This window comes from Eleginops maclovinus, chromosome 2, assembly GCF_036324505.1.
Source record: "Eleginops maclovinus isolate JMC-PN-2008 ecotype Puerto Natales chromosome 2, JC_Emac_rtc_rv5, whole genome shotgun sequence".
Classification (NCBI taxonomy): Eukaryota; Metazoa; Chordata; class Actinopteri; order Perciformes; family Eleginopidae; genus Eleginops; species Eleginops maclovinus.
The window spans coordinates 11543630-11564214 of record NC_086350.1 but is presented as its reverse complement, the minus strand read 5'-3'; the positions used below and the strand labels follow the sequence as shown (position 1 = coordinate 11564214).

The 20585-nt window shown below is 37.8% G+C and overlaps 2 protein-coding genes across 4 annotated transcripts; one reads left to right on the top strand and one right to left on the bottom strand.

Annotated features, from left to right (window-relative positions):
- Positions 1–486: 486 nt before the first annotated feature.
- On the bottom strand, positions 487–4419 carry si:dkeyp-73b11.8 (BPTI/Kunitz domain-containing protein). Its single transcript, XM_063876821.1, has 6 exons — positions 4216–4419; positions 3125–3316; positions 2289–2465; positions 2113–2157; positions 1906–1984; positions 487–1781 (listed from the first exon to the last, which is right to left on the bottom strand). Exons 1-6 carry the CDS (start codon positions 4277–4279, stop codon positions 1688–1690), a joined length of 651 nt encoding a protein of 216 aa, XP_063732891.1. The 5' UTR covers positions 4280–4419; the 3' UTR covers positions 487–1687.
- A 1339-nt stretch (positions 4420–5758) lies between these two features.
- Positions 5759–20020, top strand: ca12 (carbonic anhydrase XII). Of its 3 annotated transcripts, XM_063900488.1 has the most exons (11): positions 5759–5994; positions 6308–6328; positions 9331–9510; positions 11121–11263; positions 13485–13580; positions 13660–13723; positions 13909–14066; positions 14182–14308; positions 16751–16774; positions 17257–17341; positions 18804–20020. In XM_063900488.1, exons 1-11 carry the CDS (start codon positions 5931–5933, stop codon positions 18880–18882), a joined length of 1041 nt encoding a protein of 346 aa, XP_063756558.1. In that variant the 5' UTR covers positions 5759–5930; the 3' UTR covers positions 18883–20020. The 3 variants fall into 3 exon arrangements, with proteins under 3 accessions (XP_063756558.1, XP_063756566.1, XP_063756550.1); XM_063900496.1 differs by lacking the exon at positions 16751–16774; XM_063900480.1 differs by lacking the exons at positions 16751–16774; positions 17257–17341; positions 18804–20020 and adding an exon at positions 14956–16314.
- Positions 20021–20585: the final 565 nt, after the last annotated feature.

Genomic DNA, 20585 nt, shown 5'->3' with positions numbered 1-20585 from the left:
GCGATCAACCGCTACGTTTCCGATCACCATGGCGATCACAGATAACGTTGTGAATAGTGAGTTCAATTGTTAAAGCAGTTAAAACGGACACCTTTTATTAACATTCATGTTAGCTACTTTAGCATGCTTTTTGCAATACGGAAACCACAACTAGTTGGCACAATAACACTTTATTTCCTCTTAAATTAAGAATTAACGTGAAGTTATTTTGGCATGACACTATAGGCTAGGACAAAACTGATGGTAAACAATTATCCTATTCATGTAGGCGAAAATGGTTGGCTTAAATATGTCGCCCGTAATGGATTCAAACAATATAATATAAGACAAGATGTACTTTATAGGTCCCTAATTTGGACATATTTTCGTTGCATATTCTCCGTGGGCCTCTTACTCATTTTGATAACGGTAAACCTTTTTTTCCCCTCCGTACGTATATCAAATATATATCACCTTCTTCCCATACACCAAATATTGACCACCAAGGAAGGAAAGTCATTTATTTTAAAGAGGTACCGTGTAAAAGGTTATACAAGGTTATAATGATGATCATTAATTATTAGATGAATTTATACATCACAAACTGCATTGAAACATCTTTTAATAAAGTATGACCTTCAATTGTTTTGTTCGGCAAAACTGCTTTATTATCCAAAATACAAAGCATGGCCATTTGACATCACAGCCATATGTTTTAGAATACATGTGAGAAATGTAAAATGTGTTTTTTGACACTTTTATATTGAAATTTTTGCAGACTAAAACAAAAGATTCACAAATGCTGAGCATTTAGGTACACATAATCACAAAGTGTGTGTGGACATCACTCCACAAAAACAGCTCTAATGAGTTGGGTTTACAATAAGGACGTCCCTACAGAAGACTTCAGACATTAATCTGCACATCTATGAGCCAAGTATTAATGCAGTTGTGTTTTGGAAACATACAAATGGTTACAAGACTATCCTTTCAAAGAATTAAAGGTGGTCATTCACAAGCAGAATAGTACCCAAACTTGTAATCATGTAGTTCTGCTTTTGTTTATACTTGTGTGTTTGTCATAAAAACAAAACTACTTGCTTTAAATGGAAATATTTCCCCTTAAAGTTACTATAGGTGTATATTTTAAGGCTGCACTAATTATTAATTATGTCTATAGAATTTTTGAGAAATCCTTTCTAAAACCAGTCATCACAACTTCCTGGATCCTAACTTGTTTTGTCCCAGCAACAGTCATAAAATATTTTCATTTTACAATCAGATAAGGCAGAAAAAAGCAGCTAAACAACTAAAACGCTAGAATAAAGGAAACCTTTGACATTTTTCCTGGAACAACAATCAATTACCAAATTAGAAAGGTTTTCTAATCAAACAAACAAATCAATTAATTTACTAAGATTTTAAATCTGGTTTCTTTTGATTACACAATGGCTTATTAGATTTATTTTGGATTGCTGAATGAAAGCTCCCAGGAAAAATTCAACTTAAAAAAACATCACTTTGCAGAAGTGGTAGGTGATAAAATACAAAATTGATCAAAATTGCAATGCAATTGTAGCTATTATATATGTCAGTTAAAAAAAATCTAAATTGAACTGTGATTAAGTGTTATGTTAAGTATCAAGGCCTGTATAATTATAATACAAATCCAATTTAATGGTAACTTTGCATGTTGCCATTGAGGTGTCTATGACATTTCTATGTCCTTCTCAACTTGTAGAGGTGAGCCAGACTGGGGGTCTTTTCTTTTCCCTGCTGCCCCGTTCTTGGAGTTCTTTTTCCTAAAGAAAAAAAATTGATATCAAGAAAATTAGACGAGAGCAGTCATTAACAGCAAGGTATGTGCTTTTCCTTTTTAGTGATAACACATTATGTAAGATTGAAGACAAAGAAAAACAGTCTTACTTTGACTGAATGGTCAAGACAGTCACAGTTATGATGATAGACGCAACAATGAGGGCAAGCAGAACTCCACAGATTATTGCTGTTGAAGAAGACAGATGACCGGGATGCATGTTAATAGATTAAAACATAATTTTCAGATAAAAGTATATGAAACATGTTTTATGCACTTTACTAAAACAGGGATGAGTTCTTTGAGTATCTACTGACCAATAGGAGTGTCCGGTTCTTCCTCCTCAGCTTCATTCCCGTCATCTTACCAAAAACAATTGACATCATGTTAAAACATCATTGTAATACATTTAAGAGTATAATTGACTCAGTAAAATAATTTGATATTTTTATTATTTCAGTAAATGTGTACATTAAACAGAGATTATGCTCACCGTGGATGCCCTCACAGGTGGCATTGCAGCTGGCCTGGTCAAAAAATCTGTTTCCGTTTCCGATGCATCCAGACCAAAGGAACCTTTTGCATTTGTTGTGGACAGAATCGTAGTAATACCTCAAAAACTTGCCACTGCACTCACCAACAGCATGTTTGAAGTGGCAAGCTTGGGACACTGTGAAGATAAAACATCATCCTTACTAATCATATCAGTGATCCGACTGATTAATAAGACTAATTTGAAAGTTAGGATTTGTTATCTATACAATTCTAAGCTATTGATACAGCAGGTGGCAGAATATATCATTAAACCTTCGACAGTTTATTAAAAGTAGTTTAGCTTTCCACCACTCGGTGGCGTATTGCTAACACTCAACCTGACGTGTTTTTCCTCCATCTTCGAAGAAATGAAGGTGAAAAAAGTTATTTGTGTCTAATACATTTACAAGCAGAAAAGCAATGGAGTTGATATTATGTGTAGGTTACCGCCATACAGCCAATAAGCCCCTCATCATATAGTCTCTTTCTCTCGCCCTCGCCTGATGATGATGATGATGATGATGATCATGATCATGATGATGAAGGGTTCCCATTCATGGTCCTTTAGGTCATAAAACTCTACCTTATGGGCCAGTTCATGTTCCAAAGTCCTCAGACAACAGATAGGAAGAAGGATTTTTTTCTCTACTGTTCTACTGTGTTCATCTAAATGTACAGTAAGCGGTCTTTGATTTTACATTAGACATTTTATGTGTTTAAGAAACAGTGAGTGGTAATTCAAAATAAATTGGAACATTACTATACTTTCATTATGAGTGTTTAAAACCATCTTACCATCCATGGGGTACAGTCTGTCTACATTGGCGGAACAGTTTCTTATGCACTCTCTTTCATTCAGGAATCGGTTGGCATTTCCTCCTTGGCCTTTGTATAGGAAAGGGTTGCACTGATCTTTGACAGGATCGTAAAATAGAGAGAAGGTAAAGCTTGTGCCTTCGCCTTCATCATGCTCCAATTGACAGAAATCTGTTGGATGAAAAATAAAATATGGTGTTAGCTATGCTTTATGCCAAAGGTTATGCTCTTATTTTTGAGTACAGTATTTGGTAAGTTATAGGTGTTTCTGTAGAAATCTCCAGCACAAAACTAATGTTTAACTAACCCCATCAACAGATACCCACTCCCTCTTTTTATGAGGGCAATAACATGTGTCATTTATGGTGCATTTTCAGTCCTCCCGCCCTTTTATAGATATAACCTGAAGGAAGTGGTTTCAAACGGTTTCAGGTTAAGCTCATTGTGTTCAGGCGCAGACAGAAATGATATCAGTGTTTAAAAGATTGAGAATTATAGAGAAGGGAATTGTCCAGTCAGTTTATCACAATCGTTAGCAGTGTGTTAATAACATTTCTTAGAAGGTAAACATACAGTAAATACCATCTGGTCTTTTTTTGACAGCTAAAGACAATCATTGTGGGCCTCAGTTGCAAGTTGCAGCATGGAAATCAGGGTAAAAAACAGGAACAATACAATTATATCATGCTGAGAGATGGAGTCTAGACTTATGTAATGTACTAAAAACTTTTTCCCCGTCAGGTCTATTGATTTCTGATGGCACAGGCATAATTTTAATACTATACATGATTCAGCCAATTTATTGAGTCTTCCGCCACTTTTTTATTAAAGGACCGGAAGTGAGACTTCATCTCTTTGAAACATTAGATTTAAGTAAAATAAAACATAAAAACAATTATAGAAACATTTTTAAAACAACATATTCTTAAATAAAAGCAGCAATACACAACGCTAGCATTTGACGAGCCTGTGTGCTAGCATGGCCTATTCTGAAATGTAAACCTCTATAAACTAATTAAACCATTCTCTAGTTACACATTTAAATGGAGAAGAAAAAGAGATTGATGTACCTGGAATCGAATTGCTGATTTCAAATGCAGCAAAAACTAAAGCCAAAAACAACAAGTGCCTCATCTTGCTGCTTGTCTTCGAGCTGTCTCTTCTGGAGTGAGGCAGGGTTGTAAACTACAGTGGGAGTGGGTTGTCATTACTGACCTTTGGACCAACATTTCCCTAATGGTGACAGCTGCAATCGAAACAAAAGTTAACTGCAGGGATAGGCTTCTTCTTTTTTTCTTTTATTGCCTTTACTATAGAGAACATAAGTGATGGTTTTTTTTATATCAGAGTGTAAACCGAGTACAAGATCAATAAAGCAATAGTGTTTGGATGGGTGTTGTTTGAAAGACCTCACACCTCATTTAGGGAACAGTTCGGCTCTAGTTAAACACGATACCTGCTCCAGAACAGCAACACACACAATTAAGCATATGTGAGGATATTTCAGTGAAATTGCAGTTTTTTTATTTGTTATGCAGGTCAATAAGACAGTTGTCAACAAAACTAAAGAAATAAAAATGACTACAAACATAGTTTTGAGTAAGTTCAATCCTGTTGTCCATGTTGCAGAGTAACCCCAGAGAGAAGAAAGTTTATCTTCTTATTTTGGTATCATAGTTATGTATTCACATCAGCTTTCATTTCTCACAACGTAAGGCTTTCATCTGTAATAAATGATAATCCTTATCATGAGCCAAGGTTTAAAAAAAAAAAGATAATTGTGTCTTGTACTCCAACTAATACGTTTATAGATTTTGCCTGACATGGTTTTTCCTTGTTAAACATTACATGTTTTCCTTCTCCCTTAATTGAAAAATCCCAAATCCAAGATTTATTCCCCCCAAAACACACTTGTGTAAGTTGCATTTTAGACCTCTATCATCTTCCAAACTAACATATAGTTTATATCTTAAATTTAGATTAAAGGTGAGACACTCCTCACGCCTTCACACACCCCTTAGCTGATGTGGGAAGTAATTTTGCACATGCATCATTCATCCAATTAGTGAAGAAACAAACAGCAACACATTTTTGAGTAAAGAAATGCAAAGAAAGACTCAGTTCAAAGAAATGCATAATGACACTAGGTTAGTTGTGATATGTTAGTACTTTTGTGGTATATATGAGTCATTTTTTTATTAGTTATTTCAGCTCTATCATTTCAATTGTTGCTGGTGCAGTGGGGTAATTTAACAACTCAGACTTTTTACTTTTTAAGTTAAAACCCATTAAAAACATTAAGAAATATAACAAAAGTCATATTGTATTTTGATAGCTTTGATCAGAAAATGTTGATTGAAATTAGTATTATGTTAGGGTGGCAGATATTTTAAAGAGTTGTTTACAGTGTGTGCAGGTGTGTCTTGTAGAGCCCTCACACTTTACCCTTTTTGACCCATAGCGTCACAAAATCCGAAGGGGTCGCACGTAGCCTAACAAGTGGCACGTGCACGCCACTCAGCATTTCCCACATCTTCGCCCGCCTGCAGCTTGCGCCCAACATGAGTGACTTCTCTTGGCTGCGGTGCAGTCCTCGCGCTGTCACCGTCGGTGGATCTGGAGGCTGGTTTTGTTGTTGCTCTGACGTCAGCGCGGGCTACAATGGAGCTGACAACGTGATGGGTATAAAAGCCGGTTTGAAGGCTCGCACTCCGGTGCTCCCAGCTGCTGCTCTGCACCGTGTTAACGTCAGACTGCCGCACGAGGGAGGGCTCCGGCGATCAAGATGCACTCTGTGAGCTTCACACCTATTGTTTTACTACAGCTGACATTCCTCGCGGTGCTGCATGGTAAGATCTTTAAAAGACGTGCAAAAAGTACATGATGCAAATACTTTAAAAGAACTTTGCAGATTAAACTTATTTGGGCAATTTGGCAGAGCAGAAAAGATGCTTTCTTGCAGGTGTCACTATCCACCTGCACCTCTGCACATTGAATATGGGTGACACAACTTTACTTTGGATGTTTCTTCTAAATGTATGGTTTAGTAATTGTTGTTGTTTATATAATGACTTTATGACTCATGCTGCCTCCTTTAACTGGTGGGAAGTTATTCCAATGTATTTCAATGTACAGTGAGACAATTGTCTTTCTTTGTTTCAGGTGCAAAATGGACGTACAATGGTAAGTCTGATTAATATTTTCCTCATCATTTGTTAATAGAAGATATTAAAAGGGCATTTGCATCCAGTTCTCAACTGCTGACCATTTGCACTTGAATGTCTTTATCAGCATGGTGGTATTCTAACCTTAAAGGAGCATTACCAATGTGAATTTGAATTACATTTGAGACAAATCTCAAGGAAATATCTCAGAGAAGATGTTACTGTTGTAAAACACCCAGAGCAGTGCTTTGAGCTAAAAATGCCACAAACAATGTAACTGTAAACAGTATCCAATGCATGGGGAAAAAAACGCTCTGTGACCCTTGTTTGACCTACAAAGACAACCAGTTCTGACATCTCTCTCTCTCTCTATGTCAGCCCGTGTAACTCTAGAGTTCATTACAGTCTCTATAATTACAACATTTCATAAGTGGTTGACTGCTTTTGCATCACGCCTTAAGGTCTATGGGCAAACTCTTACATAAACTGCGCTCAGAGCTTGACCTCTTGTCATTGTGTTACTGCTTCCCGAAAGTCTGTTGCATTCAGGGACTTAACGTTAAAACCAATAAGTAGCGAGGCGAAGAAGTTACGTTTACTTTTTCCTAACATATGCTTTGGTCAAATATAAAACAGACTGTTGACTACATGAATCATTTTTCAAACCTCATGTCCTTGTTATTTTATTGTGTGCAAATCCTTTCACATGCAAATCAGGGCTTGGTAAGAAAAGAACTGCTTCCCTGCATATTAATGTGTGGTCAAACAATTACAGTTAGAGGAAATGTGACGTGTTTAATTCGGACCTCTAAGAAAGGCTGATTACAGCACTGGCTTGTCATTAATGGAATAACATGGCCCTTTGTGGATTCTATTCACACTGGTGGTTTCCTACCTGTAGACATTTTGGAAAATGAAAAAAAAAAAACTTAAACCAATAATGGAAAATTAGATTAGGAAAATATTTAATTTGTGTGTCAATTAAAGGGAGTATCTTAACTTTGCCGTAATAGACACCTTTGTTATTTTAATAATAACATCTGAGTCAACATCGGGGAGAGGCCTGTGATGTCTGCTAAGAAAGGATGTAATATAAAAATAATTATCTCTGGCACTTTTTGAGGTTCAGCGTGGTGGATTCATCCTCAGTTACAGGTCAAACCACCAACAGGCCTTGTCATAGTAGTCAGTATGGTCTTGAGGGCTGGTAGCACTTTCTGTCGATGGGGGCACAGCTGACTCATAGGATCTTTCTCCACCTCAACACTACACCTGCAGGCAGAGTACAACACAGTGCACATTAACATTAGAGTAAAATAAATGATGCTAGTGATGACTAGCTCTGCCTTCTCCACTATTTTTGTATTACCCGCACCATTGATGTTTGGTTGATACAATGATAAATTGTTATATTTAACACTATTTTCTCATAGGAAAAGACCCACGTTTATTTTGTAAACACCCACAATCACTCTAGCAAGGACTGCAAAGGGGCCGACAAAGCATCCTGAGGGCCATTATTAAGGGGCAGATTGTGTCTCATTAAAACCGCTAATGAAGTGGACACTGACTAATTGTAGCCATGAGACTAACCTTCTTCCTTAGCTTAGCGAGGCTTTGCCTGGATTGAACTTTGCTTCAAACAAGTGTTCAGTGATTTCACAAGTTCACTTGATTTCTTTTGACATGTCTTGTAAAATGAATCCACATTTGCATGAAAGACAGTGGGGTCGGGGCCGGCCTCATGCTGCGTCATTCATATTTAACCATGGTCAGCTGGCATTTGGTGAATGGTAGATATTTAATTGAAGTCTGGGTACATAGTCAAAAGTGGCAAATATGCAGAAGTGGTGACATCTGGGACATTTGGGGTCTTTGTGGTCATTTGCTTTTCACGTACAATTATGTTATTTCAGAATTGATTGGGTTCAGTACACAAACCATTAGCCTCACTGAGCATGTTTGAAACACTCAGCATGAATCCATACACTACAGTGAATACAGTGAATTCAAATATCAGAAACCAAGAGCTTCCCTATTTTATTTTTGTCTTTCTCAATTACTTTTAAATCTCCAAGGCTATGGCCAAGCAGTCACAGCATTGGGAGACACCCTCATGCCGCTGAGGTCACTTTGTAAACTGCATGACTTTTTCGACCAAAGTGGCCATTTTCAGTGTCCTGTGCTTTATAGAAACCTCTCATTTGGAGAGAGACAGTGTTCTCACTGGCTTTCCCTGCAAAAACTGTCTGCTTCTCACTACAGCTACTTTAGAAAGGACCAAAAGAGAAGCCACCGGCCTGTCCCTTGCTGCCTTGTGCATAGATAATAACAACACTTGACCTTGATTACAGATCAAGATTTCAGAAGGGTAATAACAATACCCGGCCCATTTTTGTATCATCCGCATATTCAACGTCACATTGGGAAACACTTCAAATATCTTAAATTGTCTTAGTTTAATTTCCGTGGTGGGAAGTAACTAAGTACATTTACTCAAGTAACATTTTGAGATACTTGCACTTCTACAATTTAGGGGTAAATTGTGTACTTTTACTCGAATGCATTCATTTTGTAGATATAGTTATATATTACAGTTTTCGATTAGGAGTAACATTCATAAGCTACCCTGCAGTAGACAAAATAATTAAAACTAGCTGCACCTTTGCCACATTAATCCATCAACAATTATAATGAAAATATAATATATATATTATTCTGAAATGGACCAGTTGGTACTTCTACTTTTGGTACAATAATTATTTTCTGATGCTAATACTTTTGTACTTTTACTTGATTAATCTTTTGGACTCAGGACTTTTACTTGTAACAGAGTATTCCTACACTCTACCTTTTACTCAAGTACAAGATCTGAGTACTTCTCCCACCTATGTTCAATTTTTGAAAAGACATTCAGTATATTTCCACTGTGTTCTCAAGCTTTTGATGTGACATTTGAGTTTGATTAAGGGGCAGATGATAATGTTTGATTGGTTATCATTTACATTGATGCTGTTGCAGGGCCAGAAGGAGAGCACCACTGGTCCAAACATTATCCATATTGTGGGGGAGCGTTCCAGTCTCCCATAGACATCAAGTCAGAGCTGCTAAGGTTCGACCCAACTTTACGTCCAATCGAGATCCAAAACTACAACCTGTTGCCAAATGAGCAGCTGACACTTGGAAATAATGGGCATTCTGGTGAGTATAATTCATTAGTGTTATCAACAAATTACATATATTAAAGTAAATGTTTATTTTAAACTAATTTAATTACAGATAACAAAACTTTTATTAACCAAGCAAGTGTTTAAGCTTAAGTGCATGCCAAGGTTCGCACCAGTTATTGTATTCATTGCAAATGGTCCTAGATAAAAGTGGAGGAGGTACTTTTCGCCCTCGAGACATACAGTTATTTCTGGGTCAACCTTAAGTAAATGACAGGAGGATCTTCTCTCTGCATTTGCCACTGCAATTTACCATAATCTCTCTCTTATTATCTGAGGTGCCCTTTCAGCCAAAGAAAGAGCCCCATGTTTTGACTGGGAAAATATGAGCTGTGATTAGTCATCTCTTCTGACTCTCCTGGGCATTTTAACAAAAGAAAAGAACAACTTTGGTTTGATGATCGATATCCATACAGAACACAGTCTGACATTTATACGCTAAATATAGCAATTAGAAAATAGAAAACCATGCCCCTTGTGCCAGAGAATAAAATATTTATATGACTTGACTGGCAGATGAATATGATGATTCCATCAAATTATACTTAAATGTTATATGATTTAGTTTCCTTTGAAGATAAAAACAGTTTCAGTGAGGTTGTTTGAACTATGGCTCTAAACAGTGTGCTGAAGAACTGGTGTCATTAGGTTCTTACTTTAAGCAGGATGCAGAAGCTGAAATGAAAAATGTCAGTGGAAAACTCAACACCAAAACATACATGTAATGTCTACCCAAAGTAACTATTATCTGCAAAGACCACCAGACAAATGCTTATATGTGCATGACTGACGGGCCTCAATTCTAAGGGCTAAGTGGCATCATCAGCCAGACGTGTGTGTGTGGGATAAGCTGACATAGGTTTTTCTCTTGTAAGCATTTGTCACACACTGACGAACATGTGGAAAGCGCCCTGCGTCATTCAACTTGAAGTCACGTAGCTTACCCTTGCAGAAGCCAAGAGCAGGCCATGCTGACTTTCTCACTTTAGATTAAGTTTCAGTCAGGAGTGTCAGACATAAGGCCCACCCGCCTGAGGATCCAATCCAGCCCGCGGGATGACTTTGCAAAGTGTAAAGATTACAGAGAAGACATTAACTGCAATTTGTACAACTTTTTATATATTATGTATGTAAACATTTCATACATTAGAAAAGCAGGGGTATTACTTTAACCTTCTTCCCTAATAGTCCTCACTTTAGTTTGTACAGTATGGTGGTGTGTCAATTCAAGTTTGACAGATTTACCACACAGATGTGGAAATGAATTTAAAATATTTATAATAAAGTAAAATACTATTTTGTTCAGTTTCAGGTACCTGTGACTTTGTAGATACACTGTGATCTGTAGGTTGTAATGCACATGTGTAATTGATACACTGAGGCATACAGTTGTTAAAAAATCACTTACTTGTCTTATTGTTTTTGCCCACTTGAGATAAGAGATGACTGTATGTATCCCCTGAACTAAAATTAGTTTGATACCCCTGGTTTAAGTTGATGTTCTTTGATTCCCTGATGTTAATTGAAGTAACCCCTACCCTGCTCTGTTATGTATTGTGGGTTTGCATGTCTCCTGATCCACAGTACAAATATCGCTGCCCTCCAAGATGCACATCTCCAGCCTGCCTCATCGCTACACTGCAGCTCAACTCCATTTCCACTGGGGCTCGTCCAGCAGACCTGCAGGCTCTGAGCACACGGTGAACAGTAAGCAGTATGCAGCAGAGGTAAACCACACACACGGCTAGTCTTACCACAACCCACTATTGATAGAGAAGATGCTATTTGAAAGTACCTTTATATATTAGTACAAATATGATATTGTGTACTAATGTGTTTTTTTGCAACAACATACTTTTTCTTTACTACACTTTTCATACATTATATTCACTTTACAGATTAAGATTTTAAGTGTTACACTTATATAATATGATCCATTTAATACACCACCCTATACTAAAAGTACAAATAATTTCAGTATAGTATGATGCATACAACACTCTGAATTGTTCTACTTTGAACTTTAGAAGTACTTTCTGCTTATAATACTTGACTTTTAACGACATTTATATGCAGAACTGTTTTTCTTGTAATGGTGTAGGCTATGCTGTAGTGTTGCTTCTTTACTTTATAAAAAAGGAGTCAATGTGTGGTTTGTTATCAGCGATAAGGTATTTCACATCTGCAGCGTCAGTTGACAGTCTCTGACAAATGACCTAATACGTTATGACTTGATTGGCAGAGGATTTAAAGAGACTGATTCCCTCAAGGCTTCCAGACGCTGCTCAGGCTAAAAGCTCTGCATCTGCATATCACTGTTCCAGTTTCTTGACACTGTGGCAGGCATTGAGTCAGACAAAAGTTAGAAAAGGCTTACTGTGCATCTTCCACTTTATTGTTTGATTGACTTTAAAGTTCTAATTGGATACATGTACAAAACACTTTCTAATTAAAGTGACCTATAAGTGTTTTTTATAATCTACATTTTAGTTGTTTTTTTAAACAGAACAGCCTTTAACAATGGACAATTGTAGAAACACAGACAACTTTAATTATATAGTCTCTATATATTTATTTATAAGTGCACACACAAAAGCACAAAGAGTACAAATTAATAGTTACTTTTTCTCTTTGGTGGGAAATATAACGTCAACATGTGGATTAAGAGTTGTAGCAATGTGAAGCATAGTTAGTGAGTTAAGGAAAACAAATAGATACAAAATAAAAGGAAAGCAATCTGATAGGGGGAAGTTTGAGAGTGAGACGTTTTTTAACAGTAAACATGTTTTGAGTCCTTAGGTTATAAAGAGGAGGCAATTTAAGGTCATAGGTTTTTGTTTTTTTTCAAAATAAATCATACCTATCAAATAAGCGCATCTTCTGACTGGGTCGCACACACTTAAAGCAAAGACATAATTCCACTCAGCCTCAGTATGTACAGTCTGACAGTTTGTCTTATTTCTGCAGGGTTTAAAGGCATTAGTGTAGCAGACTATTATGTGCTTTGGCTTTCAACCACCTCTGGAAATGAGTGGTTGTCTGTGCTATTTAATGTGTCAAGCCCTGTAAGCACTTCTCACACACCAGTTTGCTCTATATACTTTGGTACTTGAAGTAAAGCAGAGAGTGAAGTTTAAAAGTCTTTTTACAATATGAACCAAAAAAGGAGACTTTTATATGAATTGGTTTCATTTGAATTATAGTGGACAGGAGCTGAAATGGTTGCAACCTGGGTTCCTTTTATGTGTCCATGCCTCAGCTGCAGCATAGCCACATGTAAAGTGCTGCGGTTGTCCTGAAGCTCTGAGTGGACTCGTCAAGGACATGCATCTATTCAAGTCGCTCCATACTCCAGAACCACAGTTCCTTGATGGCATGTTGTTATGGAGGGAGGACTGATAGGAAATGTCCCAGAAATAGTTCAAATGTCTACCCTTAATTCCCATACGAGAAGGACATCTGTAGATACAGTTGCGTCATATTTGGCCAGAATGACTAACATGCCTTTCTGTTGAACTAAACAGAATCGACCAAACAAACTGACAGTCTGGCATTTATGTATGCCTGTAATACATCTCCAGCATTATCACTTGTCTTACACTTCCCACCTTGTTACATCCCCTGAACACCACCTGCTATTTCCAATCCAATTAACATCTACTGTGCATGTATTATAATAGTGACAACAATTAACCGCTAGTCGTTCCTTCAGGCTTCATGAAACTACTGCATGGCAATTACACAAAGAAAATGTGCTTTAGTAAAAAATCGGAACAGATGCACAAGAACATTTTATCTTATAATATAATATCAATTTGTTATTAGATCTCAACCATGAATTAATAAAAGCACAACAAACTCAAGGTTTTGACTCTTGTAACTTTATGATTTTTTTTTTTTCTGAATTCTTCCACAGGGTCTTTACATATTTCCCCTTGTCTTTCACAGATGCATGTAGTTCACTTCAATTCAGACAAGTATCCCAATATGTCCATGGCTGTAGACAAATCTGACGGCCTGGCTGTGCTGGGTGTCCTGATCGAGGTGAGACGTTGTGGGATCGGGGGCGGTGAGTTGTTGATTTGAATGGAACAGAAACCATCTAACTTTGTTTGTCATGCAGGTTGGAGAGTTCAGTCCGACCTTTGAACAGTTTCTGAGGTTCATAAACGGTATTAAATACAGGGGTGAGTCATACGTCATTATTATCGCTTGTAGTTTTGCCACACTGAATATAAGTTTTGAGTAGTGAACAATATCAGCTACCTTTGTGAAACAAAGTCTTTTTTTCTGTGTTTTGGGGTTCAGAATCTATAAACTCTCATTCTGACGTGACTAGTTATTAATCAGTTACACAAACTTGTCCTGGCAGATCAGCGAGTGCAGGTGCCGGGTTTCAACATCAGAGCAATGCTGCCGGCACGTTTGGATGAGTATTTCCGCTACGACGGGTCCCTGACTACTCCTCCGTGCTATCCCAGTGTCCTGTGGACAGTTTTCAGGAATCATGTCACAATTTCTCGAAAACAGGTGCTCCTAAATCATCTTTACAGACATTTTAATACAGTCTGCCCCTTTACATTAAACTTTAATTGGTGTGGAAAATCTCTGTGCTTAAAATGCTTTTGTTTTGTGGTGTCTTTAGTTTTTAGACATGGCAACAGCCCTCTACTCCTCCCATGCCCAGGAATCATCCCCCGTGCCTCTGAATGGAAACTTCAGGAGACCACAGCTTGCCGACAGCCGGGTGGTGCTGGTATCTTTTAAAGAGGGTAAGTATTGTCTTCATGGGCTTGCTTACTTGTTTTAGCATAAATGCAAAGGTCACATAAATGACACATAATGCCTCTGCACTGCTTTAAAAGTTGCAAAAAGGACAGGTTTAAATGATGTATGGGCACTTTTCAGGGCTGTCTCACTTGTTCGCTAACACCTGCTTGTTGTTGAGCTTTCACGTGGATGTCTGTCTTAAACAACTTAAAGCTTGATTGATTTTGATGAGCTTCTTGGAAAGTAGGCCATCTTTTAAGACACAACAAATTAACCGTTCCCTTTGACATGCTGAGAAGTGTGCAGCCCCTAAATTGGTCTTTAAAGCGTTACCTTTTATGTGGTTGACTGGTGTACCACACTGTATGGTATTTAGCTCCATATGCTGCAGTGTGGTATGAATGTGCATGCTTTCCGCATTTCCAAAGCTTCCCCTCAGAGCTATGCTTTCCCAGTAGCACATGTTTTGACATGGCAGTGTGGATTCCTCTGCTTTTATCTTTCATCGGCGGCGATGGCTTGTGCTTTAAGGTTTAACACTACAGGCCGTGCTGTTGCATGCTGGGTGTGAAGGCCCAAAGTCGTTTCCAAGAAATATCAAACAGGCTGGGATGGTTAACAAGCTGTGATTGGCTGTGTGTCGATGCAGGCAGAGGACTGCAAGGTACTTTTACAGTCACATCTCCCCTCACGAGGAAGCGAATCGTTCAGCAGCTGCTTGTTGGTGACCTAGCAGACCTCGCTGATGAAGGGCTCCATCAACTCCTACCAAGTGGCTCAGAGAAGCTCCATGGCAAGAAGAAAGACTTCAAGAACCAGCACTCTCCAGCCAAATCCAAACAACACACGCTCAATCCATCTTTGCGGAAGAAGAGCCAGAACCACCACCCTGTGGGAAAGCTTGGGCTGGCTGACGATGCATTGTGCTACATCTCACTGGAGCAGAACGTTTTTAATCAGCTCAAGCTGTCTCACGCTGAGAATCAGCTGGTTCAGGCTCTCAGAGATAAAGCTTTTCCAGAGCTCAATCTAAAGAGCTACCTGGACTGTAAGTCAGACTTAGCCCTCCCCACTATCAGAAACATTCTTCGTGGACGGCCAACAGATGAGGCTTTCGAGTTAAATCGCTCCTTAACAAAAGCCTTGATGAATAAGCAAAAGACTTCCACAGCAATTAAACCAAGTGTGCCAGGGAAAAACTATGGTATCTTCCCGCTTGCTACTGTTCCCAGGAAACCACACAGCCAGGGTTATCCTCATCCTTGGCTTTTGCCAATGGAGTGGGAAGACTAGAGAGATTCCTGGCATAGTTGCATCTCACATTATGTCACTTTGTGTAGCAGACATGATTTGTGTGTAACAAAATGCGAGGCCCTGCAATTTTTTAACCCATCTTTCTTACAAATGTATTTAACATTAAATTATTTTTTCTACACTTCATTATAATAACATTTCTAACAGAAAAAGTTGTAACTTACTGTAGTTATGTTTTTTTTTGCAAAACATACGCCAATGCATAACCAGTCATCACCAGTGATTGTGCTCAGTGCTTCAAGCTTATATTGTAATAATAAATCAAACTCAAAGTGGATTTCTGTCACGAAAATCTACAAAAATGAGAAACTTTTACTTTCTCACAGTGGGCTTTAGGTCTGTTTGTATATGTTGCCTTGCCATGACTTGTTTTAAAATAAACTGCTGCAAAGCATACATTCCACGCTTAGAGATTTATATACATCAAGCTACATATAGTACAGAAAATGTCTGCAGAAGAATATATATATAATATGCAGTACAGCAAGTTCAGTTTTATAGTGTGGTGATTATGGAGCTTTACTAGTAATTACTGTCTTGCACAGTATAGAGATGCAGTTAAACCAAAAGAATTTGCAAGAGCTTCAGCGCATTACATGACATGCCTTACAATTTGTTCTTCTCTTCAAATGTCATTTACAACATTAAAGGAACTGATACTGTTTACGGGAACCTATTTTCAATAAAAGCAATTTACAAGAATCGAAAAATGGCAGATTTATTCCCTGCTACATTTGCACCCTTCACTGTGAACATAAAATGTAGTCTTTTTCAGAAACACACAGGGCTGGAGTTCCCAGCAGCATACACTGGGAACAATGTATGAAAGTGCCTGGAATAAGACTTAATATTGAAGCATTCTCAAATTGCGTGCCAATATGACCAATCCAGGAATGTCTTAGCACATGGCTGAGATGATTTACTGACATCTAGTTAGAACAGATCGTTGAGGTAACATATTTTCCGCCACTATGAGTGTCTTTACTGTCAGCATGTTTGTTAAAATACATTTAAGTTAGAAAATGTTGTTTTATCTTACACATTTAAGCTCTTCTCCAACTGGTTCCATATACTAGGTGTCTATTTTTCTATTTTCACCTTCTTTTTCTCCCTGTTTCTCTGTCACTCAGCTGACCTTTCTTGGATAAACACCGGTATGTTGCTTTTGTATATTTTGCGCTTCCTTCCTTCCTGTATTTTTTCTTCAATTTCATAAGCAGCACTCACTTTGTAGAGCTCTAACAAATAGCACAACATCATAGTTAAACCTAACTGTTCTTCATCTGAATTAGTTAACTTGTTAATAATGGAAAATGCTATCAGGAATGATGGCCTTGTGTTGATAGATGAACAAACTAAACCATACCATTTGAGGGGATACATGTATATTTTGCATAGAGCATCCTATGATACATTAGTGTGGTGTATACTAACATAACAAAAAATGCATAAATAATACAATTAAAAGTTGAATATTTAGCCTATTGTTTTAATTTACAACAATATATTACTGCTTTAAAATAATAACAAAACTACCACACATTCACACATAGTTCTGCACATGAAAACATGGAGAAGATTGTGACACACTGATCATCACATAATCTCTCTGCTTGTGTTGCTTCATGCTCTGCAGGTTTACTGGTTACCATTCTGGCAGGCTCTGCTCTGGGACTTGTTCTTATTGTCTCTTTATTGTGCTGTCTATTAAAGCAGAAAAGGTAAGCAAAGGGCAAAAACAACAAATCAAGACAACAGCTAAATTTGTTGATCTCCAGTACTGTCATCATTCCCATCATTATTACATAGACTAAAGCTAGCGAATTGTTTGTCAAACCTGGTGTCCATTTGAGGACATTGGTCTGTCTGAATCCAAGCTCACAAATTTAGATTTTCAATGATTTATTTTAGGTGGGAAGATATGTTTACTGTTTCTATAAAGTGTACGATTGCAATGGGTATTTCAAGAACGTAGTTAACCTTAACTGACTCAAACATTGGGTTTAAAAAAAAATAAGAATCAAAGACTTTATAGGACTTGTGTCCTCATTAGTTGAGATGTTTGGGAACATGCAATCACTTGTGCCGCCCTCATTCTCGACAATGACGATGCATAAATTATGAGCCAACTTGGTACAAATGTGGTTTTCTAAAAAAGACTAGTGCCCTGGGAATACTGACTTTGGCTTGCATTGCTGTGTGACTTCAAGAGACAACTAAAGCTGTTTGTAATAAACATGAGATGGATGAAATGGTTTGCTATTTTGATAGGAACCGAAGGGATGATAGGTTAATCTTTTAATGTTGAAGTATGTGACAATCCAAACCCACAAAGAAAATGTTCGTGTTGGTGCTATGTAACCATTGGATTACTCCTACATACATTCAGAAGGAAAAAAATAGGGAGAGGATGAAAATATAAATGTATCTAAAACTTCAGTGGCTTAACTACTGATTTGAAATAGAATTAAAGAAAGTTTAGACAAAATTTAAGATAAAAAGACCTGACAGAGTCTATAGTTAATATATTGTTTTTCATAGTCTTCAAATTAAAACCTGACAGGGAGATTATACAGTTGTTGTGATTGTGATGGTGAAATGAACAAATCTCAAACAAAATATCTAAAAATGCATCTTTAGGCTGAAGTTGTTTAAAGACATCATACATTGTAGGTACATCTGCTTTCATATATGGTATCTTAAAATGTCTTTGAGATAAAATGCAGAAATATTAGAAGCTCTACAGAGGGTTGAAGCTGTCTCTCCCCATCAGTGGATATCACTTCCCCTTTTTCATTTCTTTATGCTAATGATGCTAAGTCCACATTTGGAGATGTAAGTCTGAATGACATTATCACCACAGATGGGTTTCTGGCACGCTGTCAGCATTAAACTCTGTCAAATGTTCCTCTCATCTTCAAATGTTCCTTCTCTGGCTCTTACATCCGGCTTCCGGAGTTATAACCATATGATTTGTTACACAAACACAAAACATCAAGCAAATCTCTGTTTATACACGGCGAACCTCTTGCTCATATATCTTGGAACTCAGTTACAAAAAACTTCGTCAATGATGAAATAGATCTACAGCTTAAGGGAGAATACTTAATTTAAGAATGCAAATTGCATGTTTTTAAAGATTTAATTCAATTCTGAATGCATTACGGTTCTTTTATCCCTTAGAGCTGGTGCTGAACAGGACAAAAGCAAAGGTGTTGGATACAACGGTGGCGAGAAAGACGAGTACGGCTCAAGAGTATAGCCCATAGTTCTGGATCTTTCTTCAAATGAACTTGAGACCATTGTCCTCCCCCATCCTGAATTTGTGAAATTCTCCCATGCGTTGTGGAAGCATGAATGGTTTTGGTAGATCACATGATTCAGTTTGCATGCAGGGTTTTTGGGAAGCATTCCTTTTTTTTACCAAGCCACAGTCTGGACTCCTCTTTTTTTGTGGCAGGCGGAACATGGTCGGCCTTCATGCTGGTTGTTTTATGCTGTTTGACTACTTCCTTAGAGCAAGAGGAACAGCTGTCCCCTCTAATCCCCCTTTTATTTATCTGACATGATGTGGTGAGTTTCTAAAGGAGAGCTTCCAGGCAAATTCAATAAGGCAGTGGCTGAACTGGTGAGAAACTCAGGTCAAGTCGGACCGTGGCACCCGTTCCCTCTGGCTGTCCTGCATTGTGGAAAGCCTGACCACAAGCCAAACAATAGGGGCACAGACCTGACAGACATCGCTGATGGTAGGGTGGCCTGAGAGGGAAGGGCTACACCACATTATTCCACCAACCCTGCACTTAGAGCTGCTACATGGATTTTATAATAAAAGGGCGCTTGGCTCAGTACAAACACAGAAGCACACAGCTCCTTCCCGATGAATTATGCTGAGAAAAAAAAGGCTTTTGTGTTTTCAGGCTATACGTGGGTTGACCCCTAACCTCTGTCCGCCCGTCTGATCACAAGACTAACTTCCCAGCCCCTATGGGAGAATCTCTGTTAGACTGCAGCATGTACAGTTAACCAAGGGACCACTTGTCATCGTTACAGGGCTTCCCCAGCCATTTCATTTTAGATGTTACAGTTTATGTTCAGTATTTGCATGCCTATAGTTTAGAAGGCAAGACTTACTGTGAGAGAAAACTGCGATTACTGTTCACTGATTGAATAAGTTATCTCGTAAAATGATAAAATTACTTTGGAAAAGAGAAGCACATGTTTCTCCATAATAAAATGTAACAACAGCACACATGATCTCCCATGACATTTATCAGTGCTCCACCAGAAGATCATGTTGCCTGGTCATTGCTGCTTGTAGCCTCATCACACAGTTGATGTATCATTGCCATATTTTAAATCTTGTGCCAATCCATGTGTTAAACTGTAGTTTCTTTGTACATTTATTTGTGCCATACTGTTCTTCAGTTGTTAGCATACTTTGCGTGTATTCGGTTTTGAAGAATTGCAGAATAAAATAGATATTTATGAACTAAAATGTCATTTTCATTGCATTTTGTTATTGAATAAGAAAAAACTGTACGACGGTGTAAAAATGCTCTGTTACAATAAATAGTCCTGCATCCAAAATCTTACAAGAATAAGCAACAAATTAATTATGGATCCATTTATTTGTGGAAAACATGATGTTGCAACTGGGAAAGAGGGAGCTAAATCTGCAAAGAAATGTGAGTGATCAAATTAATGGAACAAAAAGAAAGTGAAATGATTGCCTCCAGTATGTAGGAGAGTAATGTTAAGTAGAAGTAACTCATCATTGTTCTTAAAGGTACTACAATACTTCAGTAGATGTTGTAATAACATTCAACTACTGTATGGGACATATTTTGACTTTGAAGTCCACCTCCCAAAAAGGAAAGAAAAGATGTCTTATGTTACCTGTTAAAAGCAAAAGGATGCCCACTGGCGACGCTTTGCACACTTCACCTACCCGTTATGACCATAGAT